General features: G+C 32.4%; 3 protein-coding genes across 4 annotated transcripts; 2 read left to right on the forward strand and 1 right to left on the reverse strand.

Annotated features, from left to right (window-relative positions):
- Window positions 1-938: 938 nt before the first annotated feature.
- Window positions 939-3,640, forward strand: LOC125860869 (inositol polyphosphate multikinase beta-like). Its single transcript, XM_049540901.1, has 2 exons — window positions 939-1,089; window positions 2,555-3,640. Exon 2 carries the CDS (start codon window positions 2,612-2,614, stop codon window positions 3,494-3,496), a length of 885 nt encoding a protein of 294 aa, XP_049396858.1. The 5' UTR covers window positions 939-1,089; window positions 2,555-2,611; the 3' UTR covers window positions 3,497-3,640.
- Window positions 3,641-4,238: 598 nt separating this feature from the next.
- Window positions 4,239-10,417, forward strand: LOC125860783 (uncharacterized). Of its 2 annotated transcripts, XM_049540802.1 has the most exons (12): window positions 4,239-4,404; window positions 4,575-4,709; window positions 4,863-4,986; window positions 5,128-5,267; window positions 5,478-5,622; window positions 6,315-6,493; window positions 7,073-7,313; window positions 7,641-7,724; window positions 7,881-8,026; window positions 8,477-8,584; window positions 8,932-9,020; window positions 9,645-10,417. In XM_049540802.1, the coding sequence occupies exons 1-12, from the start codon at window positions 4,336-4,338 to the stop codon at window positions 10,138-10,140; spliced, it is 1,956 nt and encodes a 651-aa protein (XP_049396759.1). In that variant the 5' UTR covers window positions 4,239-4,335; the 3' UTR covers window positions 10,141-10,417. The 2 variants fall into 2 exon arrangements, with proteins under 2 accessions (XP_049396759.1, XP_049396760.1); XM_049540803.1 differs by lacking the exon at window positions 4,575-4,709 and having other exon boundaries at window positions 4,245-4,404.
- A 2,932-nt stretch (window positions 10,418-13,349) lies between these two features.
- LOC125857425 (respiratory burst oxidase homolog protein C) lies at window positions 13,350-19,388 on the reverse strand. Its single transcript, XM_049537008.1, has 12 exons — window positions 18,539-19,388; window positions 18,238-18,400; window positions 18,084-18,132; window positions 17,853-17,966; window positions 17,334-17,762; window positions 16,743-17,126; window positions 16,555-16,650; window positions 15,983-16,098; window positions 15,714-15,816; window positions 15,376-15,449; window positions 14,153-14,718; window positions 13,350-13,960 (listed from the first exon to the last, which is right to left on the reverse strand). The coding sequence occupies exons 1-12, from the start codon at window positions 19,140-19,142 to the stop codon at window positions 13,851-13,853; spliced, it is 2,808 nt and encodes a 935-aa protein (XP_049392965.1). The 5' UTR covers window positions 19,143-19,388; the 3' UTR covers window positions 13,350-13,850.
- Between the last annotated feature and the right edge of the window lie 8,399 nt (window positions 19,389-27,787).

Below are 27,787 nucleotides of genomic sequence, written 5' to 3' on the forward strand. Positions count from 1 at the left end.
AAGACTTAGTTGAAGTCATTTTAAAATTCAAGACATAGTTAAGGTCATTTTAAAATTTAAGACTTTGTCGAAGTCAAAAGTCTATTGTTGAGTAACAAGTTTTAAAAAGATAAACTCTTTGATCTTATTTGTATTCAAAAGATTCATTCAAATTGCATTGACGCTGGAAAAGGATGGACTATTTCCTAGCAAGACAATATAAATTCTTCAATGAAGTATTTTATTATTATCACATAATTTTGTGAATCAAATATGTAATTAATTTTAGAAATGGAGTCTTAAAAGTCAACTAGTTCCTTCCTAGATATTGATACTCACATCTCACAGAGTAGTAAAAATGACAAGAAAAAACAACAAAAAAGTTACTAATTGCTTAAGGTTTTGAGGTTATTGAGAAATTCATAATATGTGAAAATTCTGTTTGATCAAAGACCTTAAAGCTCCTTATTTTCTCATTGCAGCATAATTTAAAGAACAGACAAGGGCTGCTTCAACGTTTTAACAAGCCAACGAAATGACAAAGCAAATCTTGGTGTTCTCCTTTGTTCAAATGATCGATCCTCTTTGAAGCCGTCACTGCTTTGACTTTGTCCCAAAATGTCATCAATTTTCCAAGAATGTTCCTAATTTCTCTTAATTAACGTGGCTGCCTTTGTTGGAGTCAAAATATTACTTAGAAGAAAAAAAGAAAAAAAAAACTTACAAAAAGCCATCTTTTGAGACTTTATTCAAGGAATATACTTCAATCGCAAATTAAAAAAACAGTTAGGAGTTAGTTAAGATCTATTGGTTATGAAAAAATGAAAGGTCTTTTATTTGACTTTATGAGAAATATTAATAATTAAATACTTCAGAATTTTTTAAAAAGGCAAAAAGCCATGTAGGATCAGATTCTAATTTCACGGGATGCGGATTCTCTAATAATTAAAGAGACGTTTTCTGGAAAATCGCAATTTCCAAAGCATCAATTTATCTCAATTTACTATAAATTGCATGTAGGGTGCCCATAATCGGAATCCCATTTTCTTATTAAATAAAAGGATCTCCAGCAAAATACGAAACGCAATCGGTGCTTGAATTCTCTAATCTGTAAGTATTAAGGTTTTTTTTTTTTTCATTCTGCAGATTTGTTTATCTCTTGAGCTTTCGATGATATTGTATTGGTGAAATTTTGTTATTTGGATTAACATTTGAGTGAAATTCGTTTTAATCTTTAGCGTATATCTATTGTTCTCCATGCAGATCCTTTAATTCTTTTTTTTTAGATGTGATCTTCTTATTTTATAAGCAGAATTGAGTTTATTTATGTTTCTGTTTTGGTGATTTGTGTTGTTTAAACTTTACGCTACCTTTTTTCTGTTAACAAATTGGGGTTTTATATTATTATAATGAAATGAGGGACATATCTGCCATCTGGTTTATTTAGCATGTGTTTTTGCATTTCTAGAAGGGTAACTCCTCCATATGCCAACACTTCTTAAAACTCAAAAGCATGCACATACCCATAAGATCCCGATTGTGATTAACCTTTATGAAATGACTAATCTATGCACTTGGTAAAGGGGAAGGACAGTCAGGTGCACAAATCATTGCATGTTCATCTTGATGCAAGTACTAGTGGTTGCTTCTACTACTCGAACTCATGAACTACGCTCCAAAATTTTGGTGTATGAAATATGATGCTATTAAACAAATAAGAAAATTTAGTTACTTTTAGGATGGGAATGAGATTAGGTAACATATGTAATAACAACTTACAAAAAACATTATGAGAATTTAGAGTCATATTTGTTCCAAGAAAAAACTTCCCCTGTTTTTAACATTTTAGAATATTTGAAGGGATGTGGTAGATGTTTTTTCTGTGCATCACACAGGTGATGTTTCTGAAAAAAGAAAAGGTTGTATGATGACTATCTGTTGTTTGTCTTGTGAAAAAACTGTCCATTTGGATAGAGATATTTGGATGTAAGCAGAGAATTTTAACTCATTTCAAAAATTTTCTATGGAGATGGAAAGACTAGAGCTTGGGCAGCCTATGCTTTTCAAGCTTACAGTCACTTGGGGATTTTGCATTGGTGATGCGGTTATTATTGTCACTTTGGGCATTGATTTGTGTAGTTGGTTTCATCAAGCAGCTTCTTTATCTACTTTGTCTGTAGAAATTGGGGGAAAGGAAAATTGGAACAACAATAACATACCCAGTGTAATTCCACAAGTGGGGTCTGGGGAGGGTGGTGTGTAGGCAGACCAAACCCCTACCTTGTTGAGGATAGAGGAAAGGAAAATTGAAAGAATGGACTATTTAACAATGTGCGTCATGATTATGTTGAGCATTGCAAATGCTTCCTAATCTTACCTGGCCTGCACATTATATTTCTCCCCATGCTATTACTTGGCGATCATGATGAAAGTTAATTCAAAATATGTCATATCTAACAACACCTATACCAGAAATTGAAATTCAATCTACGTGAATTCTTTGTTGTTGAAAATAATGTAATCAGTAAAGTCGAGATTTTGGTTTTAACTCTTAACTTATTTCTACAATGCACAGGAAAGGCGTCTGCATTGGAGATTTTGATTGTTATATTGTGCTTCACTTTCTGTGAGGATGCTTAAGATCCCTCCCCACCAAGTTGCAGGGCACCAAGCAGGCAACGGGAAGCTTGGTCCCCTTGTGGATGAATCAGGACGTTTCTACAAGCCTCTCCAAGGCGATGAACGAGGGTCCAATGAGCTCAAATTCTACACATCATTCTCTTCTAACAGTAGGATTTTAGAACACATCTCCAAATTCTTCCCCACCTTTTATGGCACTCAGCTCATAGAGGCATCTGATGGATCTGGGTTGAAACCCCACTTAGTTTTAGAGGATCTCTCTGTTGGTCGAGTCAATCCATCAATTGTTGATATTAAAATAGGTTCAAGAACCTGGGCACCAGAAGCATCTGAGGAGTACATCCAGAAGTGTTTGAAAAAAGATAGAGAGACATCGAGCCTTCCCTTAGGATTCAGGCTATCAGGGATACAAATCTATGGAAACAGAGAATCTGGTTACTGGAAACCTGAAAGAACTTCCATGCAGAACCTTCCTGCAGAGGAAGTCAAGTTAATCCTGAAAAAGTTTGTTTCTTCTAACACATCGACTGACATGGACTTGCAACCAGATTGTGCTTTTGCAGCAACTGTTTATGGCGGTTCTACTGGCATTTTATCACAGCTACTAGAGATGAAAGCGTGGTTCGAGGATCAAACGATGTACCATTTTTATTCTTGCTCAATCCTGATAATGTTTGAAAAGGGACTTGCATTGGAAGGACAGAATCCAGGTGGACAAATCAAGTTAATTGATTTTGCTCACGTTATTGAAGGAAGAGGTGTAATTGATCATAACTTCTTGGGGAGTCTCTGCTCTTTGATCAAGTTCATATCTGAAATTCTTACTGATCCAAATGAACACAAGAGCCTCGTTTCCTCTGTTAATGGTGTCAACTAATTTAGCTAATTGCAAATTGCAACTTCTTTTTGTAGGTAGTTTTATTCTGGGATGGTATTAACCCAATTGTTAATCTCTACTGCACCCAGGATGACAATTGAACATTTTAACAAAATAAGATATTCTCAACTTTATTTTTTCAAAGCATATCTCTGTACTTGTAGAAGTGTGTTGATACATTTATATATACGTCTTCGACTAAATGAGTGGACGAGGTTATTATTAAATTGTTAAAAGGGTCGTTTGGTTAGATAAAGATATCTTATGAGATTACTTATTCCACCCTCTATATGGTATAGTTAATCCCATCATTTTAATACAAAATGGTTCCTGAGATTCAGTATTACTACTAATCAAACACACAAAATAAAATAATTTTGCATTTTATCCTAAGATTGTTAATCCCAAAAAAATAAAAAATTCTCTCAGATCCGATCCAAATATACCTTCTTTAGTTCAAAAGGTCATACATCTGTATTTCAATTTGTTTAAAATTCAAATTGAATGACATTTTGTTGTATTCAATATATGTTGAATTTACTTTTTAAATTTCTTAAATTTATTGCCTAGCCATAAAAAAATTGAAATTGAAATTGGAGGGAATAATTAATTAAACCATTTTATAATTAGAAGGCATTATTTTGATCACGTGAACTTTATTTGAAGGATCGAGTCATTTTGATATTTACTAATCCTCAAAAACACAAACCCAAGGAAGGCTGATGAGAGGTTAGGCGCCACCGCGCCAAAACCAGTTTATAAATAGGCGAGCGGCGGAGGATAAACGTAGCGTGAAAGAGGAACGAGCACGTAGCGTGTAAGAGTGAGAAATCCAGAAAATGGTGTTTATTTGCTTCGTCTTGGATCTCCGGAGCTTATCACCTCCATTGCTTCGCGATTTGAAGCAGGTGAGATGTCCACATCTACGCATGTACAATTTCTATACGGCAATTCAATCTGTTGAATGATTCGCTGGTGTAAAACATTGCGTTTTCTGTTTTTCCATTGATCTTCGAATTTCACTTAAAATCGCATACTTATCATTGCAATTTCTGATTGATGTTCTCTTCTCTACCAGTCGATGTTACAGCTTGCAAATTTCTACGCGATATCGTCACCGACTAGTAGTACAAGCAGTTCGAGATCCAAACCGCTGCTCGATCGCATTGGACTTTGCTATTTGTTCAAAAATCGACTCTCACGTACTGATGAAGTAAACATAGTATCTCTTCACTATTTCTAGTACGAATTAGTATATGCTTACATCAGTGTATGCATATTTAGTCCGAAATGCGAATTACAACTATGTTTACCTGGTAAACTTGTAAAAATATTCATATAAACTGATAAGTGGTGTTATACACAGCTTAAGGTAGCTTATAGTCCACGAGGCAACTTCAGTCTCCGAGATTTCCATCATGCTGTGAACAATTTGCCTTCCGATGCCTTTTTACCTGATTTCAACGGTTCTGGAGCTCTATGTTGTAGCGGTAACGCTTTCGTGTTTTCTTTTATATATAGTTTTCTATAATGTAAATGTATTCAAGTTTATGTGCTGCTACATGCGCACACTTAATTCGATTTGATCGCTCTTGTTACAATTAGAGTGGGCACCTTTTTGGCGCTTGCAGATTTGAAACTTAGCAGTGTCCTAAATGACAAAATTTTGTACTCATGGGGAGGTCATAGTAAAGATATTACTCGAAAGGTGGTTTTGATCAGTTCCTGCATATTTGAAACCCTGGACTCTGCTACCAAAAAGGTTCTCACGGTGTGGGCATCTACTCTCTGCATTTCTATCATTATCAACTCTACTTTTGTTCTCTGGTGTTTCAAGTGATGATTAGATGTCTTAGTTGTTCAGTTTCACTACTAGATTTAGAAGGAAAATGAACAAATGGTAATGTTTTGCCGGTGGCCAGAAAATGAACCTTTTAAGCTGTAAGCTTTTGGTTGAGAAAACTTGTGGTTTTGCTGACAGGATGCAGCAGCTAACTGTATATCAGTAGAGTTTGTCTTCTTGGAGCAAAATTCAAGTCATCTTGCTGATATTCCTGAAAGTATTAACAAATTCTTGAAGCAGATTGGTGATCTCGATAACTGTTCGTTTCAAAACTACATTCCAGGTTATGGATACTCCTTAATCCTTCCCTATAGGGATCTTTAAGATGAATTGTTCACTGTGATTTCATTTTATGTTTTACTTCATCTTGATCATGTCAAGGGTAAATATAATAAATTATCTAATTGAGCAAGGGCTATCTTTGTTGGTTCTATATTACAGATTCTTAGAATCGAATCTGTTACCTAAGTTACCATAGAGATCAAATTTGTTCTCAACGCTTTCAGTGGGTAGGAAGTGAACTATTAGATAGGATTTCAGAAATGCCAATTCTAGTCTTCCTGATTGTAGGTTATAACATTTACGATTATAAGACACAAAATTGTCGGTAATTCAAGCTACTTAACAGTGACAATGATTTTAATGCTCATTTAGTTCTAAAAAATGATACTCTGACAAGATTTCCTATTCATGTGTGCTTCTTTGCATCCTTCCTTATGTCTTTGGATCCTTGTTAATGTAATACTAAAACCAGCTAAAACTTAGTACTTTCGTGAGTGTTCAAAGAGGTTAATGTTGCCCTTGATGGATTATAAAGGTCAAATATCCTCGACTGATTTCATAAATTTGATCTTCAAAGGTTAAATCTCCTTCATTTAGTTCAATGGATGAGTACACTCTTGGGCTTCACATCTTTGTATAATTTTCTGGGAGAATCAATTTTTCTCTTCTTATTATCTATAACGAATAGTGCAGATGCACATGCTTTGTCTGGCTTGGTAAAGAAATGGTTTCAGGAACTGAAGGAGGGCTTGGAAGAACAAATGCAGGCTCGTTTTGTCTTTAAGATCAATCTTTTAGGCTCAACAAATAGGATATCCTGCAACTTGTGCACCTCTTTCAATCAGATAATTGATGAATTCGTTCCTTGTAAGGTATAAATTAAGTTCATTAAGCTATTATGCAAAACAATTGATTTATTTCTAAATAGGTCATAAGAATGCCTTCTTATTTTAAAGGTGAAAGTCTTGATGAGCTGGATTATAAGAACTATTGATTCTTCAGTAAAATCGTGGTGTTCTCTCTGTTTAGCATTCTCCCTACCACTAACTTACATTCTTTAACTGATTCTTAAAAAATAAAAAGTTACATTCTTTAACTGATTGGTAATTGTTAAGTTTTGGATTTGTTTTATGATGTATTTAAACTACTTATCTGTTCTGTGATGGCCTAATGAGTTGGTTAGAAAACATTTGATATTTTAGGTTCTATGATTTTAACCATGAGATACAACAGCAGCGACATACCATTGTGATCTCACAGGATCTGGGGAGAGTGGGGTGTACGCAGACCTTACCCTCACCTTTTGAATGCTATTGATATCCCTGCCATTAATTGCATCAGAAAACCCTCTTTTACTTCCCCTGGGTGTGCAGGAGTATACATCATTTATTTTCTTGTAGTTAGCGGTAAGTTTCAGGTGAAATTTCTAAGAGTTATCACTCCTTTGACAGTCATGCAGGTGTCACGGCATTCCATTTGACACCTCAAGAACAATCCCGACCGATATGTCTTCTTGTCCAGTAACTGGTGTTGAGCTTGGAGTACTGGATTTGGTTGATAGCTCGGTGAAGATAGGAGAACATACAATCCTCTATATGCCCTCTTTTCAATGTTGCCAGGACCTTCAGAAAGTTCCTTTACCAATTAACTTCAATGTTATTGAAAGAACTAACTTGAGCTCACTTGATGAAGGTAAGTTTGGATGAGAATTAAAAGCATCCTCTTTTAAAATTTGCATACTAAAAATTAAAGAATACAAGATATGCTATTTCCCAGATGATTATATAAGATTGATGCCAATGTTAAGAATTTCGATTGTTCATGTCTAGTTCCAGTTGAAACTATATTAGTTATGAGAATTCAAAGTCCTAACAAGACCCTATCTTTGCATTCATTACCTCACTTAGAGATTCTCATGGTGCATTGATTCATCAGTTGGCACCTAATTTGAACATGCATTTGTTACCTTTACTGATCATTGGCGATCTACACTCAATATCAGCTTTTGTTACTTGACAGGGATTATTTTAGGTGCTTCCTACATTGTTACCCCAGCCTTCTCTGAGTTGGATGATACTGATAAATCAGAGCTAAATGTTAAACGTAAGCAGAAGGCCTACCATCATTTCTTGCAATGTATTTCCATATATATTATATAAACTTGTCCAGCTTATAAAATGTTCTGTTACACAGTCGTTGAGATTAAACTCTGAATACTCCATCATGAAGAGATCTTGATCTGACTTTGTGATTTGGCAGTATTTCGAGTGCTGTGTGGTATACTGCATTCCCTTGACCAGGGTTTAGTTTGCTCATCAAATTGTAATATAGAAACAGCAAAGCAAACTTCCTTCCTGTGCTATTATATTCTTTTACCTTCAGAGAAAGGAGTGATGATTCTAAGAGTAAGTCCACAGTCCCTTTAACAACATCTTATTTTCCCTTCTGTTTCTCTTCATTTTGATCAAGCATTAGTGCTTTCTTTCCTTCTCATTTAAAATAAAATAAAATCATGTGACTGATAATTCTTACTAGGTTTAACTTGCAATATGCCACCAAGGAGAACATGCAAGTAGTTATTGTTGTTGTTATTTGTTGATGATGATATTTCTTTCGTTTAATATCCTAGTGTTTTCTGTTTGACACTGAAGTCCAATGTCTATCGGAAAAGCCTCTCTGCCTTCTAGATTTGTTGTTGTACTGAAGTCCAATGTGTCACCATCGTTATAATCTGCAGTGGGAATATTACTTTGTTCCAACGATCTCTGGATTATTTTTGTCTTAATATGTCCAGCTATCCTACTAGATGGTTCTCTACTCTTTATTTTGTGATGTCACTGCATAATTATTTGCAGAGGCTTGCTGGATCAGAGGAGGTCTTGCCTGTCCCTGACATCACTAATATTGCTTGCATCCCAGTCAGCAAGGATATTGAAAATTCTCTGCAGGCCTCTTTGCTTAAGGTCTGTTTCATTAGGGATATTCTATTCCTATACTTTTTGTTGATTCTACCAATGCCTCTTCATTTGTTACTGGGAGCAATGCCAAATTACATGCATTCATGAGATCAAAGATGAAGTAGCATCCATCTATAAATACATCAAGCGCCATTAACTGAATCTCATTTTATTTCTCTGAAGTATTTGCTGTTTCACATTCTCGTCATTAATGATAATGTAGCTCTATCTCTAATGTGTTTGCACTTTGCTAGGTATAAAGAAACGGCTGAGTGTGCCTCCTTGGTGCATAGAGGAAAGTCATTTTGGTACATTTCCAGTTTAAGTTGATGCTCTTTGTTATTATATTCCAGATCGAATTAAGAAATTACGATCCAGTTCAGCACGACAGGGGCTTCCATCAAAGACTAAACTTGCTTGTCAAAGAGAGCCTACAATTTGGGTAGCTTTTTTTTTTCTCTCCTGTAGAGTTCTTTCAATATAGTTCACAGGTCAGCCTTACAGTATATGCATTGGCTGTTTCTTGAAGTTCATTCCTTTTCATCTTCTGCCAATAATAGACCTGAAAGTTTTCTGGTGGTCTATTGAGAGCTGCCCTAAGTTGCTGATGGTACTGTTGATTACTTCATAGCATCCATTTGAGTTCTAGGAGCTTGTTGCCTTTTTTAGTTATTGATAGGGCATCAGTGTAGCTAATTTGTTCAACTAGCATCTTCTCAAGCCCTTAACCTTAATTACACTCTTCTGATCTGGGTAAACTATTGCCCATACTAATTATTCGCAAAGAATTATCCTATCTTATTAGTTGTTTGTGAGATGGAAGAAGTCAGCTACTTTGATCAGGAGCTATTTGCTTTTAGCAAGATCCACAGCAAATTTCATTTGAACTCTTGTAACAAGTTTAGCTTCTGAGCTTTAGCCTTAGCAGTCTGATCACCATCTGCTAATCACCATCCATGATGATCACGTGTACATCAGCATTATGTAGTCATTGAGTCAATTGCTTCTTTTCGATATTTTCATTGGTTGGTCATGGACCTTCATCTTAATAGTTAGGTTGTCTCAGGGCAATACCTGCTAAGGCTAAAGAACCGGTGACTGCATCAAACACAGCTCTGCAAGACCCTGTGGTAGAGGATTTATTAGTACAAGCCAACGATGTGGAGGTTATAGAAGAAAACGTGCTGGATAGCATTTTGGCTGATGGTAAAACTGGTGCTAAAATTACAGAAGAATGGGAACAGCTGGTTGTATTAGAGATGCCAAAGATGTCTTCTCCCACTTGTATCTCCAAGCTGAAGTTGCATAAGGAGGTTTCATCTCCCCTTCTAAGTACTGGGAAACTTGATGACAAAACTTCACGAATCCTTGAAAGACTGGAGATACCAAAGCAGCTGAAAAGAAAAGCAGCTTCCCCTACATTGTCACCTTTCCATACAGTGTCAATCTCTTCAGTAAAGAAGCCTTTGATCCCCTTTGGACCCAGTAATACTGACAGTCAGGTAATTGTTTTGAGCCAGCCCATAAAACCAAACTTTCAGAGGCTAAAGAGGAAAAGATAACTAGGAAAATCCTTTTCAAGCAGAAAGCTTTCAGTATGCAGAGGTCCGTCTTCTCGTTCTATGTTGTTTTGGCATCTCTAATTCTCTAGCATGCTGTCTTTTCATAAGATAACTAATCATGTGCATAAGATGTTCTTCATTTTACTTCAATCTTAACATTCTTGAACTATTAACAATTCTGGACGGTCATGATTACCACCATACCTTGTGATGTGCCTTAATAGATTTTGAAATGAAGAGCTTTGAACTATATATGCTACAATTTAGCAAAGATTAAGGAATTTGTCTGGGGAAAGGTCTTTGTAGCTTAATCTTTGACAGTTGACAATGACACATTATAAAGAATGAACTTGTTCTGGGGAAATGAACTGGAAACACCAAACTCAGGAACGACAAATTCAATTAGTTAAATTCCGATGCATCCTTACATTTTGAAAAATGAGTACATCAAACCATATTTCTAACTTCAAGAAGAGTGACGTACTGACGTATCATCGTCCACCTAGCATTCAGGGAGGAGATTAGATAGGTACACTTAGAGAGACTAGAAAGACTTGTTAGTACAACAACATACCCACTAGTGTGATCTCATAAGTGGGGTTTGGGGAGGGTGGATGTACGCGGACCTTACCTTACCTTGCGTGAGGTAAAGAGACTTTTCTGATAGACTAGACTAGAAAGCCAAAAGACTTGTTAGTGAGTTCTTTATTCGTCTTTTTTACTTCATGAAGAGTGATGCATTATTTCCTCAAATATTAGGTGGAAATGTGGTTTTTAGCTAGTTTGCAAGCTTTCACCATACTCTTCAGTTTTTTTTTCCTTTTCTTCAGTTTTGGTCAGTGGCGGATCCAGGATTTAGGGTCCGTGGGTGCCAAATAAACTTATCGATTAAATTAATTTTATATTTGATTAAATTATTCGTCTTTTCGATACATATCATAAATCAATCAATAAAATATAAATAATAAGATATTACACTTTTATTGAGTATTTAATCAAATAAAAGAAAAGTTAAAGGAGTAATAATGTAATTAATTTAATTTAAGTCAATAACAATTATAAAAAATAAAATAAAATTGTGCCAGCTGTTTTTCCTTAAGAAAAGGTGCTTGGAGCCTTTTTTTTTCTTAAAAAACATCTGCAGCAAATTTTTTTAAAAAATAGGTACAAATGGGATTTGAACCCGCAACATCAACCTTCTAAAGTTGCCCTCCTACCGTGGCACCACAAGCCAGTTTTATTCTGTGGGTGGCACGCTTTATATTTATATAAATATTATATATATATACCTATGCATATATAGAATTTTCGTCGAAGTTCGGGGGTGGCGTGGCACCCCACACCTCTTCATAGATCCGCCCCTGGTTTTGGTCAGTCTTGATTCCTTTTCCTGGTGCATCAAAATAGTCTTTTGGCCCACTCGCACCCATCAAATAAATAATCAGCTATTGAGTTTTGCTCATCAGTGCAGGAAATTCTTAGTGGTGCTGTAGAAAACATAAGTCCTTCGAAATTACAATTTATTCTTTTCTGCATTTGTGTGCCCGTCGGCACCAAACCGGTTGTGTGTGAAAAGTTACTATTAGCCTGCCTGTATCCCATCTTTTAGCTTCTATATTGTGGGACGTCAAAAGACCAACTAATCTATGATTTGAAGTTAGTGAATGGAGTACCGCTATATTCACCAGTATATCTTTGTGCTAGTGGCGGGGTTTAATGATAATATACACTCTTTTTAAACTTCTTTAGTCATAAATAAATAATTAAACTAGAGGTCAAGTTGAAGCACTATCAATGTCCGTTTACTTCCATCTGTCCCATGACCAATTACGTTTTCGTATATGATTATGGGACAACACTGAGTGCATTTAATTATACACAATTTAATGTAGTAAAAGAAAAATAATTTTAATAAGTTAGCATTCAAATTTAAATATACTCTCTTAAGAATCGTACTATATTCAAATTTACAATTTTAATCTTAAATCGAACAACAAACCGGCGTGTCCTCCGGTTGAATTTTGTAGACTCCGAGTTAGCGCACAATGCTTCAATATTCTTTTAGGGAAGCAATCAATCATTACTGCACCACATTATTGGCTAGAGAGATAGAAAAGTTTTTTATGCTACAATTTCAAAAAAAATAGTGTAATGTTTTGTGTATCACTAGTGTAAAACAATTTAAGTATCATGTTTCATATTCTGTACTTGCAGTAATTTTTGTCATTGTCCTCTGTTGTTGTTGTCATGTTACTCCCTCCATTCCATATTAATTGAATTTTTGAGGTGTTTCACATCCTTTAAGAAAAGTAGATTAAGACATAAATTGAACATAGTTTTCCATTTTTACCCTTATTAATTATTGTCAAATTTATTGAAGTCATCACATTGAAAATCCAAATAAAGGGTAAAATTGGAAGAATATTTAAAAAATAGCCTTGAAGATTGAACAATTAAGTTAATTTGGAAAATGGAAAATGCCTCAAGAATTCAATTAATATGGAATGGAGGAAGTATAATATTATTGTTCTCGCCGTTATCTTGTAATTTTGCTTTCATTGTCAATATATGGTAGTTGGATCAATGATCAATTTCTGATTTTTTTTTCTTGCTGTGTTTAATATTTCTAATGGGAAGTGCTAAATGGCCAGAAAATTAAAACAATTAGTATTTTTTTTATTTTAAGACAAACTGATCTTTTTTCCATATTTTAATTAAAATGTATTTAAGTTAAAAGGATAAAAATATTTTAAAAGGTAAAATAACATAGAAAAACTATCATTCTGGCCAAAAAGATATTTCCATTTCTAATATCTTATAGTTTAAAAGTATTGAGGACTCTACTTTGTGAAACTTATTGGGTACTGTCTTCATTCAGGTTTATCCCTCATCCCCACGCCAAAACCCCATTTTCCCTCTTAGCGGTATAGTGAAACATATGAGATATTGTTTTTGTGTAAGAATAATCGGATTACTTCTTTTTACGAATCTTTTCATTTCTCGTATAGTTTATGTACCAATTATCATTGAAGCAAATTAAATAAGACGGTCTCCTTAGTATTGGGGTTCTAACTTTTTTTAAAGCAAACCAAGCAATTCTTAAGATCCATATTATCACTGCATTTTTTAAAAAATTTATTTTGGGGGTAGATAATAACATTTTGTCATCCACGTGCCACTAAAAGGAATAATCTTATAGCAATTAAGTTTGGTATTCAAACTATATAACTCTTTTTTATACAAGAAGGCCTAGTATACAATTATTACTGGAAACTATTAAACATCCACATATAATGGTCAATAATTACTAAGTAGGTGGCTAGTTGACTCTCTCTTCCACCACCTAAAAGAGTACAAAAAATAAACAATAACAAAAAACAATGATGACAACCACCTTCCTCTATGCAATTATAATGTAAAATCCAATTTAGTGGTGGGTGGCACCCATAAAAACAGGTTCAACTCCACTATCTTCTGCCTGTCTCTCCAAGAGAACATTCTTAATTCCTTCAGCATCTTATCTATATACTTTAAAAAAATCTTATATTTTGTAATATACTAATATTACAACCACAATTAATATATATCAACTTGGTATGCAACATTATCTGTACATAATAGGGAGAGGTAGTGGATTCTAGAAAAACAACTAGTGTCCGTGACAGTTTTGACGAATTCTTTGATGGTCTGTTTAATGGTCCATTTGTTGATCAAAAATTTTCTTTATGGAAATCAAACTTGGTGGATGTCTTGTGTGAAAAATCCAATGCGTGTTGTTTTAGCTCTTTCGTCAGTGCCGGTGCCCCACAGTAGAACACTCCTGCAAATTGTCAAAAAAGGGAAAACGAGTTAGCCATCGACAATATATGTCATGAAATGGATTTGAAAATGACCCTAGTGCCAATTGCTTTCACAAAGAAAAACTTATCAATTGAACATGCTTTTTCAACTCTCACAGGACATAAAGACACCAAAGTCAAAAGAAAGAAGATTGATTAATAGTAGTACTTACCAACTTTAGCCCCTGGGTGGTTGAGAGCAATGCGTTTGTAGACGTTTCTCCAATTAGGCTTAGCAAAGTGTGACTTAACTCTCGTGCCAGAAACAATGTCTACACCATTTTTGGCATGATGAAGTGACTGAAGCATAGTAATAAGAGCAGAACGAGCATCACCTTCTTCATAAACACTTGTACAATAATTGTGCATTTCAATTACTCCCTTATGATCCATTTCAGCAGCTTCATTCATTATACCTTTGAACCAGTCAAATGAACCTTGTTCTCTTGTGACCCAATAGAAATATGCCCTCCTTGTATTGAAGCTATTTCTTCCACTTGCTGAACCCCTCTTCTGTGACATATTGGGACTAGCATTTTGTGCTGCATTTGACATCCCGTTCCCATTTTCCAAGGAATTTTCTTCTTCGTCCATGGCCTTCATGTTGTTGACAATGTCTTTAACGATACTGATCATTGGTGTGGCTCCAATTCCAAGACCCACCAATAAAACCACCTCATATTGCTTGTAGTCTTGTGCTGGTGCTCCGTATGGTCCATCTATTAGCACTCTTGGGAAACTGCCAAACACATATCATTTCCATTAGCTATGCTATATAATTAAGTTTTTATGGTAGAGTTTATCTTTTCCCCACAAGACAAGGTATATGAATTTTTACCAAAGTTATTCAGACTCTTCACAAATGTTATTTCATGCAATTCCAAGTAATTATGTATAATAATAAAAATTTGTAATTTGAGAAATAAAACAAGTAACCTTCTATAGCATATTAAAAATTGTAGATATATGTAAAATTAATCCTTTACTAGAAAAATATCTTGCAAGCAATCGTTCCTCTTTTTTTTTTTTCCTTAGAAATATCAAGCAATAATTGAGTTTTGTTTTATCCCTCCTTGTCCCTATCCCGGTAATTTCACAAAATAATAACCCTGTAGTACTTTAAGAAGTGGTCCATTCAAAACGTGTATAGATTCTTTAGGAAAAAAGTGACTACCGAGCTTGTTAGACGTACCAGTCCAGACCAATCACGATCACTTTAAGGTCTAAACTAATTACATTTGCAGTATTAAATTATCAAAAAGTTTGTATTATAAAAATAATATCCCCGGATATTAAGGTGGGAAATCTTTTAGTTTAATTCTGCAATTCAGTGTGCTCAAAAAGGTGAATGTAATGGAGAATTGGAGATGATTTTATAGAATAGAAAAGGACTTACTCAGGATTATTCTCTCCTTGCAAGTAGTCAGCTCGAAGGAGTCCACTTTTCCCATTAGGCGGTGGCTGGCAAACCTAACAAAGACCAAAAATTACTAATAATTAATTCAGGAAGATCAATAATTAACATTTAACACTAACATAGTGGAATTAACATTTACTTTTTGGGAAAAAACGACAAAAAGTAAAATATAAGAGGCGGTTTTTAAAGCTGTCATCCAAAGTGGGACAATCATTCCTCCACTATTTAATTAACTAGATATTTTGGTTCAAGTATTTAAGTTTTAAATAATATATAATTATATTTAAAAGGACTAATTAGGAGTAATTAGTAATTACCTCAGAGAAAACAGTTTTAAGTTGTCTGGTCCAATCACCAAGAGTTCTAATATGGACACTGAGATAGTCATCTCCTGGGGCCGAAGTTATGGAAAATGGATGCCTGAAATTTTATATTAATGTTTATCCATAAGTCAGCAAATACTGCAAAGACGTAGTAATTAAAGGATACCAAAAATTCATGACTTGGTCAAATTTATGGCATGAGAAATAATAATGGATGGGCTGATTTCATGCTTTTAATAATTAAATAAAAAAGTTTCACCTACCATTCAAATGGTGAAACCGCAGCACAGTTGACAAACATGTATTGCCCACTTTTGTATTTGTAGCCTTGTGGTTTTGACATGTGAAGGGCCAACACATTTCCTGGATATACAGCCACCTACAAATTCCAGCACCAATTACTTTGTGTTCGAGTCAATCTACAATTTACTGTATTACATTCATGACTGTATGGATAATTATATTTTTGGTCCCTCAAATATTGGTAAATTTAATATAAATCCTTGTGATATTTGTTTTAACATTTAATCACACAAAAGAAAAAAAATCGATCCGTCAAATAGAAAATATATTATATTTACTTTATTTAATCATCCCCAATTGTGAAGTAACAAAATAAAATAAACCTATAAAACACATGGGAGGCCAAATAATGGAGTAGTTGTTTGTATCTACATGTTGTTGAGTCATAAGATTGTTTCAAATAATTAAAGGTTAAATATATTAAGTAAATATTAGAAGGATTAAAAATAAAATTTATCAATAATCAAGGGACTAAAATGCAAATTTCTCTTGAAATTATTAAGAGCACGACATTTTGTCTGATTGGATTTACCTTCAAAATCTTAACAGCTTTGATGCTTGACCTGAAGGCTCTAAGCAACCTTTCACCAGCATAGAGTACTAGTGGGACAGTAAGGTACATCCATGTCTGCCAATTATGAAAAATCCATCTAATTTTAGCAAACATTCATCAACTTAGAAACTTAAATGAAAATGAAAGATTTTGAACATTTTACTAACCGATCTCTTGTACCAATCTTTGGTAATGTATAGCTTTTCTCCATGGACAATAAGTAGAGTGTAGACAATGATAAACAGATGGTGTGAGTACCAAAAGGCATTGAATCCAGTGAGCTTGTGAAATGGTTTGGGGAAACTGACTCTGCCCCTTCTAAACCATGGGGTTGCTAGTGTAAAAGCTATTGCCATTAGTACCACCATTATAATTCCAGTTACCCCTTCAACTCCCCACACAAACCACCAATAGCTTTTGGGCTGTTCTCCAAAATAGTATATCATTGGTTCATATGCTTCTTCACTAGCATTCAGAAGCCGAGGAAAATCACACGTTAAATGAGCTAGTCCGTGTATTGCAACCCCAAGTGCAATCGCAACTGCTATCACCTAAACAGGGGAAAAGGAACCAATTAGTTTCCTGTAATGAGCCATCGACTACTCAGGAATTTAACCGTCTAGACGTACTACTATAAGGCACCAAAGGTTGGACCAAAGCAAATAATAGTTTGGATGTTAGACTTGTACACAATTAGAGTACTAATTATAACAAAAAAATCGCTAAGTTTTCTGGAAATCAAGGAGTAATCAACTTACTTTGTGAAAATTGAGATTATCATCGAAAGGAACAGCAGAACCTAATCTGGTCTTGTTACGAAGCCAGGTAATTGTGTTTCTGCAAACTGGGAGTAAAATGATAGCCATGTTGAGCTTGATTGTCTCTGCAGCACCCTTAGCAAGACACACACAGGGACCCATAACATCATATGCAGCTTTTTGTTTATACTGAATATACTTCCAAGTAAATAGACCAGCCATAATTCCAATCCACAACAACAATACCCAAACTCTCTGCCAATTATCCAGCAAAAAGTACATAAAACTCTTATACCATCTCACTAATGGATTTGGCTCTTGTGTGTGCTTAAGTTTCTGACTTAGCATCTGACTCAAGTTCCGGCTTTCGCCTCCTCTCTGCACCGATTGATTTGGTGCTTGCAGTAAAAGCATTTCCAAGTTCTCAATCTGTTGAATATCATAGCATCAACAGTTAATTTTCAATTTAATACTATAAATTTAAGCTTACTATTAGTCTAATTAATGCCTCTTACTTACCATAATGTATCCCAGGTTATTAGGATCCAACTCTTCCATGATCATTGCCGCATATTCATCAGATTGTTTCTGGATAGTTGACAGCCTGTTGGCAGACGCACTAAGGCCTATAATCTGCAAATCGCAAAACAAATTTTAGAAAAAAAATATAATATATGATAGACTTTGTCAATGCCATTCCGAGTTTCTGACGTACAATAAAAGAATAAAAAAATCAGAATTCAGAAATACCTCTCTGACTTCTTCTTCTGTGATTCTACCATCAGCATCTTTATCAACCCTGTATAAATTAAATTCATCACACGATTTAGATCTGAATCGATTGAATCTGAGATGCTTAATTTATGGGATAAATGTTGAACTTTAACTGATAATTAACCCTTACATGTCAAAGAAGGTCTGAAGTCGAGTATCAAAACTTTGATCTGCAACTTGGTCCCAGAATTCTTTGAGCTGTGCTTTGTTAATGGAATCAGTTGTGATGTTTCTCCTTCGAGCAAGCGCATCATATAGCTCTCCAGCAAATTCCTTAGACTCCTTATTCATACCTAACATTCAAAAACAATTCATTTTCATTTTCCATTTTAACAAGCTGAAGAAAAATAAAACTACACGAAAAGTAACACTAAAATGAAGTATACAGCACGAAATAACTGTTTGTTGTGACTATAATTCATTTAATTTACCTATGCATTCTCCAAATTTGGCCCGGGGAAGCAAGCCAGTAGTTGGAGCAGTAATCTCATCGAACCGCTTCTCGACGGCGGCCCATCCAGCGCCGCCGTCAGTTTTGCTGATGAACTTAAGACCTTTAAGAGCATGAGCAGCAGCTGATTTATTCCTATCGAACCTTCCAGTAGGAATTGGGCGCTTATTTAAGGAAGCCAATCGCTTGAGCTCTTGAGACACTTGCCGGATTCTCGAAGAAGCATTTCGGACAAGTGAAGCTCCCAAGGTAGATTTCTTCTCCAAACCTTTAGCCAATAAAGCTAACTCTGGATCTTCCACGTCAGCACCGCCGGCAGTTTTGACACTGTGGACAGCCACAGAGTCTTCACGAACATCGAGAGTGATTTCCACATAAGCATCGTCATTGGACTTGGCGCCGGCTCCGGCACTAGTTCCGATGTCAGTAGATTCCGGTATGTTAAACCTCGCGCTCTTTTTTCCTCCTCGTTTGTTCAGCGGTCCGCTTAAAGGCCCGCTGTACGACGCTCTATCATTCCCTATAATCTCCGTATCCGAGTGGTGATGGTGGTGGTGCGGGTGATGATTTTCCGAATTTTGCATCGCTACAATAGTCTCTTCGTGGAAAAAAGAAATAAATAAATGGAATTCGAATTTGAAATCCCAGTAGTAGATATGGATATCAAAAGGAAAAAGATAACAAAAGTAATCTAATTTGGATTTTCAGACCATAGACTAAAATTCAATAAACAAATAAAAGATTTAGGATTTCTTCTTCCAAACAGAACTCAGAAGTGGTCGTAATGCCTTAATTCTCTTCTACAATAAGGCGTTCAACTTTGGGGTTTATATATAATGGCAAAAGGAAGCCGCATTGTTTAAAAAAGAAAAAGAAAATAAAAAAGGAGGGAGCTAGGAAAATGAAGCTGGTCTTTGTTTGACCAAAGAAAAATGTTTTATGTAATATTGCATTATTTCACCGGTACATTGCATGGCTTTATATAACCTTTTAATTATTTTCCTTCAAATAATTATTTTAAGACTTATGTTATTATCAATTAATTAAACTAGATTCGCCGCAACGACCCACCCGCGTATTTTTCTAAATATAAAATTTATAATTAAGAGGGTCACAATTCAGATAATTTAATAATTATTGTGTGTGTATCTTGAGGGGAATCAAGTGTGTAATGTATTGATTTACGGAAATTTAGTGAGTTCAGTTATATTGTATATTAACTTAAAGTCATTGCTAAAATTCATAAATTACAAATCTTGCTCATGTCTTTGTTTGTATCTGATGAAAAAATTTAGGCTGGAGATATGATTTTTCAAGTTTATTTTCTGAAAGAAAACCTTTAATCCGTAAGCACGTATATGGTTATGTTATACATATTTTCTAGGCGAGGGGAGATTTAAAGGTCCAAAAATAATTTGAATTATAACCATGAAATATGAGAAAGAAGATGGGTTATAACTTATATATGATATGATTATAATTAATAATTTCAAAAACGATTAGGAACTATTTTTCTACCATATTTATTAATAATATGATTCTATTTAGGACTTGTTCTGGCATACAATTTCTGGTAGAAAATACAACATTTGATGGTAATAAACGACCTAATAATTCACATATGGTTGAACTTGAAATTTCAAGGAAATTTATTTTTTAGCTTGGAATCCTTCAATATTAGTAATTAATATTCACGTTGGCATCGTTCTTGGATCAAGTGGCAAATATTAGAGTCAAAAGCACAAAAAATTGAAGAAGAAGAAGAAATAGGGAAAATAATATGAATTAGTCAACCTAGGAGTACTTGATAATAATAATAATAATAATAATAATTTACTTATATTTTAGTTTGAAAAGAAAAAAGTTAACAGCTTTGTTATTTGTGAGTTGATTTGGTCATTCAATTAATATTTTATTCGTCTATTTTTATTTGTTTATGTTTGATTTGACACATTTTTTAAGAAATAATTAATAAAATAATAAATTTATTATATATATATTTTTAATATAATAAATTTAATGTTTTGCGTAATGCATTGTGAAATGATTATAATTAATAGCAAGGGTAAAATATAAACTAAGTGATAAACTATCTCTTGATATTTCAAATTGGACAAGTAAAAGTAACAATCTATTTTTAGTTTAGTCGACGGGATAGTAATTATTATCCCAAAAAACACTTTTTTGGAAGAAAATTAGAATAAAAGGGAAAAATGACTTTCTTATATAATACATATTAATTGTGAGTGATCACTAGAATTATAAAAATTGAATAAACGGTTAATAGTATCACTTAATAATTGGCACGCGGAAATGCATGTGGACAGATTAAAAACTTAGATAGATAAAAAATAAGTAAAACAAAATTTCACTTACGTTACTTATTGATCAGATTGACTAACAACATTATAAGTTGAATTAAACACTAAAGTAGGTAATAACCAATAATCTCACTGTCAATTTTTTCTCCATAAATGATCACCATTATATTCAAATTTAGCTTTTAAAATACGTGGTCGTCGATTAGATTGAATTTTGATGCAAAATACTGTCGTGGTCTTGAAGATAGTTAAACTTAGCAACGACTAATTAAGACATCAAAACACATATGTGCAAACTTAGCAACGACTAATTATTAATTAAGACTTCATAACACATAGGTATAAACTTAGCAACGACTAATTATTATTTAAGACTTCAAAACATAATAGGTAAGGCTTAGAGTTGTTTGATGTGCAAATTATGCACAGTAATCCACATTGTACAAATTTGCATGTGTTCTACCTAATAATATTGTTAAATCAGTTATAAACGATAATTAATCTCAAATTTAACTGAGATTGAAATATGATTGTTATTGTTAATTAGCGGTAAATTATTATAAGGACAAAAAAACAATTTACAAGCATTTTTGAATTCGTGGATAGTGTTAATATATATCACAAATAGTTTGATTTCTTAAACTTTGACTAAATTATTAAGTCCTGGACTTGATTTTGTTCACTTTCCCGTTTCAGCATATGCGCATGAGTTTAGTCTGAAATTACGTCCCTGATTGAAGTGACAAATGGATTAAATGTTTGATTAATCGTAAAAAAATATTTAAAATTTGCTTGAATATCGCTTCAAGTTACTAGAAAAAAAAACTCATAATATTTATACGATACTTCTTAAATAAAGTTGAAGGATTTTTTTATTATAAAAAATAATTTAATAACTTTCACAGATACGTAAATGAAAATTAAGTTAACAGTGATATAATGAAAGTCGAATAATAATCGAGAAATTAATATTAACACAATATGAATTCGAAGTGATAACGTTTTTTTTTACCCTCCCCAGGAGTTCTCACTCCTTTTGCTCCCTTGGTGATTCGAACTCGCAACCATCGGGTTGAAAGTGAGGAGTGCTTACCATCCGAGCAACTCCCACTCGTTAATTCGAAGTGATAGCGGTCGGTCGATGAGTCGCATTTAATAGATTTTATTGCTGGTGTTATCCCACTAAGATTATCTGTTACATTACGTAATTAATTAAAAAAAATCCTTGGCTAAAATTGGTCATCTTGTGCCAAATCTTTGATTACTGTTCTTGACAAACGTGCGTATTTTACAATTTTCTATTCTATGTTGATCGACAGTGCTATACATATGTTTAAAGTGTGTTTACATAATAATTATATATTTTATCGTTTGCGGTGACAAATTTTGAATTCATATGATTTTATAAAGATATAATGGCCAACAATAGTAGTAATTAGTTATTCTTTAATATAAACATTTCACATGATCAAATAATCTCTTCAGGTAGAACATAAGTCTTTGTTGCACAATTTAAAATGATGAATATAAACTTATGGATAATTTTTTACATTTAAAAAAAATTAAAATCACGATATAGAATTTAAATGATGATTTTTTTTAAAAAAATGTATTTGAATCATAAAATCATGATCACGAATCGTATATTCAAAACCTCATTGAAATCATAACAAACATATCCAAAATGCCTACTAAGAAATGTTTTATTTATTTCTTTAATATTTTGATGAAGTAATTAAGATCAACTCACATACTCATAGTCTCTCTCCATTTTCACTCAAAATGTGCTGTTATGTTTAATTAAAGGAGTAATAAGTAGAGAACTCACATTTATGACTCTTTTTAATCATTGTTTGATTTTTAAAATTATTAACATATATATATATATAATGCATTCTTCTGTAATACTACTAATCTGCTATTTAGATCTTCTCCTGTTATTATGCTGCGTATTTTATTAGTAAAATTATACGAGTTTGGTCCCATTATCGATTTGAAGCTACCTACTTGAACTAGATCAGGAACTTCTATATAATTAATTCTTATTTTTCACGAATAAACTAGAAAACTAAACTCCTTAGGTAGTTGGAGAACTCTTCTCGAACTCAAAGTCAATTTAACGTGAATTATTTAAGAAGGAGAAGAAAATAAGTTTTAATTGAGTATGTTATCCTTTTTTAAAAAATAAAACAAAATCGAATCTATTTATTGTTCCATATATGTGTTGACTAATTCTTAAAGAGAAGTTCATAAGCAAAAAAATTGCAGTGTGTTCAGACTAGATGTGTCTTCGTCATATATAATTGCAGTGTAAAGTGTCATACATTTGAATTCTTTGTTCTAGATCTTCTAAAAGGTAGAAATTATTAGAGCATAAATTTCAAAAGTAGTTGATATATATAGTCTATATATACTAGTAATATACTTTACTTTAAACCTTTTATTTTAATGGCCTCTTATATTAAAAAAAATATAAGTATTTCATGTTATTTATTCGTTTTAGTAAATTTAAAAAGTTTTATCATATTTTTTATATTATCTATAGTATTAAATAATTACATAAAGAAGTAGTAGTCAAATTTAAAGTTTTAAAGTATTATTAATAAAATTAATTTAATAAAACATAAATCTATTTAAATTTTTTGAAAGATATATATGTAATTAATAATAGAGATCAAGTAATATAAAAAAGAGGAAACATAGGAATCATATAGTATCAATTATATACATATACTCTCAGCTTGCCATTATTTTTTTTTATCAAGGGTATTTGCAGAACACTAAATTCAAGAAAAATACGTGGAACATGGAGGGTGGTTCAAAGTTGCTATAATTTTGGAAGGTGAAACTTAATTTTGGTAAAAAAATTACTAGTAGAACCTTTAAGAAGGAAGACATATTTTTCGAATAGAAGCTTGCCTGTACATGATATTTTATATGACATAAAAGAGAATTAAAAAAAAAAAAAAATCAAATCTAAGAATTGATGATGGTGTAGTCTAGATTAAAAACAAATCTATGAAGTTAGTTGCACTAACATATAAATATATATGTTTCGTGAACTTGGATAATTGTCTTGCCTGATTGGCTTTCGAGCTTGGTAGATCAAATATCAATGAAGACGTTAAGTACCTCTAAGGATTGGTATATATGATGCACAAGATAAAAAGCAGGCTGACGAAGGTTGTTAGTAAAAGAAAAAATTGATATGCTTTAAGTAGACAGTTTTTTGTAAAAAAATAAATATATCTTAGACTAATTTTACGTTAACATGAAAGAGGAATATGAATTTTTTATACAACATAAAATAAATTAATATAATACACATTATTGGACTCGATAAAAATATGATCAAAAGGATAAAATTATAAGATTTGTTAGGGCAAAACGAATAATATGTTATGAACTTAGATCAATACGACGAATACAATATTAGTTGAATGAAAAAGAAAAGGCAAGTTGTTACAAAAATAATCTACAAAGAATTACATTTAACACGTGTCCTAATTGGGAACACGGTTCTGGTTTTGTCAGCTTCTATCCAAATGTCTAAGGACTTTCCTTTCTTACTGCCTTATAGGACTTTTCATACCGGTTTGACCTATATTAGAATAAAATAATGACAAAAATATCTTCACCCATTTTGTAATTTCCCCAAAATAATACCCCCAAAAAGAAAGGACGTAACAAAAATGGAATCGTCATATTTTCAACCATATATAATATTTTATGCATAGATTAGGTGCAAGAACCTCTAATAATTCAGTCAAAGTAGCAGCCTCTAATTCATTCACCTAATCCCGTTAATTTACAATGAACAATTACTTTGGGTCATCATAAATTTGACCTATTTTAAAATAGAATCAGATTAGGATTTTTAATTTATGAAGTTTAAATTATGATGATTTTTGTTTACTAGATTTTAAATGAATTGTTTATATATATAATAAAATTGAATATAAATATAATATTTGAACCTAAATTATTGAGCTCCGTCCCAATTTAGCAAGTGACCTATTATAGTGTTATCTGTTTATTTAGAAGGTGACCCATTAAATTCTTGGACTGCCTAATTTTATTTTCTCCAACTTGGGTCTTATAAACGTCAAAGTTCACAATAGAAAACATTAACTGGCAAGCAATATAATAAAGCATGTTGTCATTAAATTCATTATGAAAATAAAATGACTTAATTCTATATTAATGGTGTAATTAAAAAAATACAGTTCTATCATAGTACCAAAACGACAATGACATGTGATTATCCGTAATTAATAAATTTCCATAACTTAGAAAATAAGGTATGAAATATGTTATAACATGTTAGAGTAAACACATAATAGGTTGAAAATCAACTAAAGGAAATGGACTGGCATTACATAATCAATAATGCAAAATTTTACCCTGACACAATAATTCAATTATAACAAGCTATCTTCATACTTTTTAAATGTTGATGAATGAGATATTTCACATCGATCAGAAAGTGGTTCCTTATAATTATATGTATGATTTGGGATATATTTTCCTTTTTGAGCTAGTTTTTTAGGATAAATTAAAGCTAAGGTCCATTTAATATACGAGTACTGGATTTGGATAGTTGATGTTGAATCCCTATAGACATTAAATGTGTACACACATCCAATACTGGATAGTAACATTTATGTGTGTGGGGATGATGACTATAGATATTCCATATTAGTAATTAATGAGTGGATCTTCTTCTTACCTTGAATGATCTTGACCAATTTTCCTCTCTTAAATTAAATTCAAGATTCATATAACAAATATTTACTATAGAAAGTTATCTATAGTTTTTTTTTTAGAAAAAAAATAATAATTTGATACTTCCTCTGTCCGTAATTACTTGTTCACTTTTGAATTGACACATTTATTAAGAAAACAATGATTGACATAGTACGTTTATCATTTACCCCTATTAATTATGAAGTAGATGAATTAAAAACTTAAAATTTTCAAAAAGTTTTTACATTTTTCAATGTAATTAATTGAGGGTATAATAGGTATAAAAAAAAATTCTTGATTTGTCAAAATGAACAAGTAATTAAGGACAACTTAAAAGGAAAAAGTGAACAAGTAATTAGGGGCAAAGAAAATGTTGTGTCCAAAATTGTAATGCTTCTGGAAAGTGGAAACAATAAATGAGTAGGGGTAATTGATGGAGACAGAGATTGCAACTTGGTTTATAATTCTTACTAAAAACAAAAACTTGGTTTATAAGGTCAAAAAATGTGTACCCACTTGTTTAACGACATTTTTGTTGCTACCCCTATGGAGCTTTTTGTCTAATGCCGCCACCTTATCGATAATGTTAACAATTTTTTTTTATATTATTAATGAATTGTAAGATGATTATGATTTTACCAAATTAATAATTAATAGCTATTAATCTGATTATATAAATATTTTTTATACCACTCCTCAGTTTAAATTCCATTCAAATTAGTTCCATGAAATGAAAGTTTTTATATATACTATGACTATGACCTGCATATTGTACGTACGTATGATATTGTGAATTTGTGGATACCCTTTCAAGTCAGTGTTGCTGAATTGTGTGACACCAAAAACATGTTAGGTATACCTAAATGGAATGGAATCTTAACATAAATTAATTAAAAATAATTATTAGATAATCCTAAATAATGTTCCCCTCAATTTCTCTATGACGAGTAAACTAGTTAGTTTTTTCAGTTGGAGTGTATTCCTAATGGAAGAAAAAATTCAAAACAAAAATCAATTTTTTTTATATTATGATTTTAAAAATTGAAAAATATTTACTCTTACAAAACAAAAAAGCTTTTAAAATGAGAAAAATGTTGATTTCTAATAGGAATAGGAAAATAAGTTCCATTAATTAAATAATTTTTTAATTGTGTTATCTTCTTCCTCCAACACACTTCATCTTTATTCTTACTGTGTAGCCCCCCATCTTCACCACCCCTAACCCTAAGATCTAATTTTTCATCCTTATCTTCATAATATTTATCTAGATTATATTACAAGTATAATATAAGGTGGTGCACCCTCCATAGTCCATACAAGCAACCATTTAGAATAATCATTTTTCTTAGGTAATAACACAAAAAAAAAAAAAAAAAAAAGAAGAAGAAGAAACCCACTTATTTTTTGAAAATCATATCAAACACACCCTTCATCTTTATCAGTTTTCATTAAAAGAAATAGAGTTTTTTTTCCATTGCGAATTAATCAAAAAAGTGTTTTACAAAATATAATTTTTATTCATTTTTCATCGAACCAACTCAATAGGAAAATCTATACTGATATACTGGAAAACTTCTTAATTTTTTATCTGAAAATATTAGGAGTACTATTTTTTTCTTCTTTATATGATTCAATCAAAATATTTATAAAAATAACCACTGAATATTTTTTAATGAAACAATAATAATTTTTTTTAACCGCGTCTTAAATTGAAATCCTGAAGAAAGGGTCAGTTAGGTAACACTCTTATCTTTTCTTTTTACTAACAGATATTTTATTTTTATTCAATACATTATCTTGTTTTTAAAATTTCATTGATTTCATTCAGAGGTTACAACTTAATTTACAATTATAAGATTGGAAGTACTATGATATGAACAACAACTTCCCTTATTTTGGAAATAAGATTGCCCATCTTTTATTTTGGAGTTCAAGTCTCAGCTCTCAAGCTATTCGAAAAGTCCTAGCTTGATTGACATATTCTATATAAAAAAATTTTTATCTATTTTTAATGACAAATTTAAAATTTGAATTTGAGTTACTAAATAAAAAAGTTAATTTTTATATATACATTGTTCTTAGTAGATTTCTTGACACTAATGTAGAGTCTTAAGTCTAAATTATTGCATTTGGTTGAATTCATACTTAATTATAACTGAATC

This window comes from Solanum stenotomum, chromosome 3, assembly GCF_019186545.1.
Source record: "Solanum stenotomum isolate F172 chromosome 3, ASM1918654v1, whole genome shotgun sequence".
NCBI classification, from domain to species: Eukaryota; Viridiplantae; Streptophyta; class Magnoliopsida; order Solanales; family Solanaceae; genus Solanum; species Solanum stenotomum.

Bases quoted from the DNA above. Each gene is read 5' to 3' on its own strand.
- LOC125860869 (XM_049540901.1), top strand. From the start codon at position 2,612: ATGCTTAAGATCCCTCCCCACCAAGTTGCAGGGCACCAAGCAGGCAAC.
- LOC125860783 (XM_049540802.1), top strand. From the start codon at position 4,336: ATGGTGTTTATTTGCTTCGTCTTGGATCTCCGGAGCTTATCACCTCCA. The intron at 6,494-7,072 runs GTATAAATTAAG...CTCCTTTGACAG, and splicing joins ATGAATTCGTTCCTTGTAAG to TCATGCAGGTGTCACGGCAT. The intron at 8,585-8,931 runs GTCTGTTTCATT...ATTATATTCCAG, and splicing joins TGCAGGCCTCTTTGCTTAAG to ATCGAATTAAGAAATTACGA.
- LOC125857425 (XM_049537008.1), bottom strand. From the start codon at position 19,142: ATGCAAAATTCGGAAAATCATCACCCGCACCACCACCATCACCACTCG. The intron at 17,127-17,333 runs GTAAGTTGATTA...TCCCCTGTTTAG, and splicing joins ATAATCTCAATTTTCACAAA to GTGATAGCAGTTGCGATTGC. The intron at 13,961-14,152 runs GTAAGTACTACT...GACAATTTGCAG, and splicing joins CCACCCAGGGGCTAAAGTTG to GAGTGTTCTACTGTGGGGCA.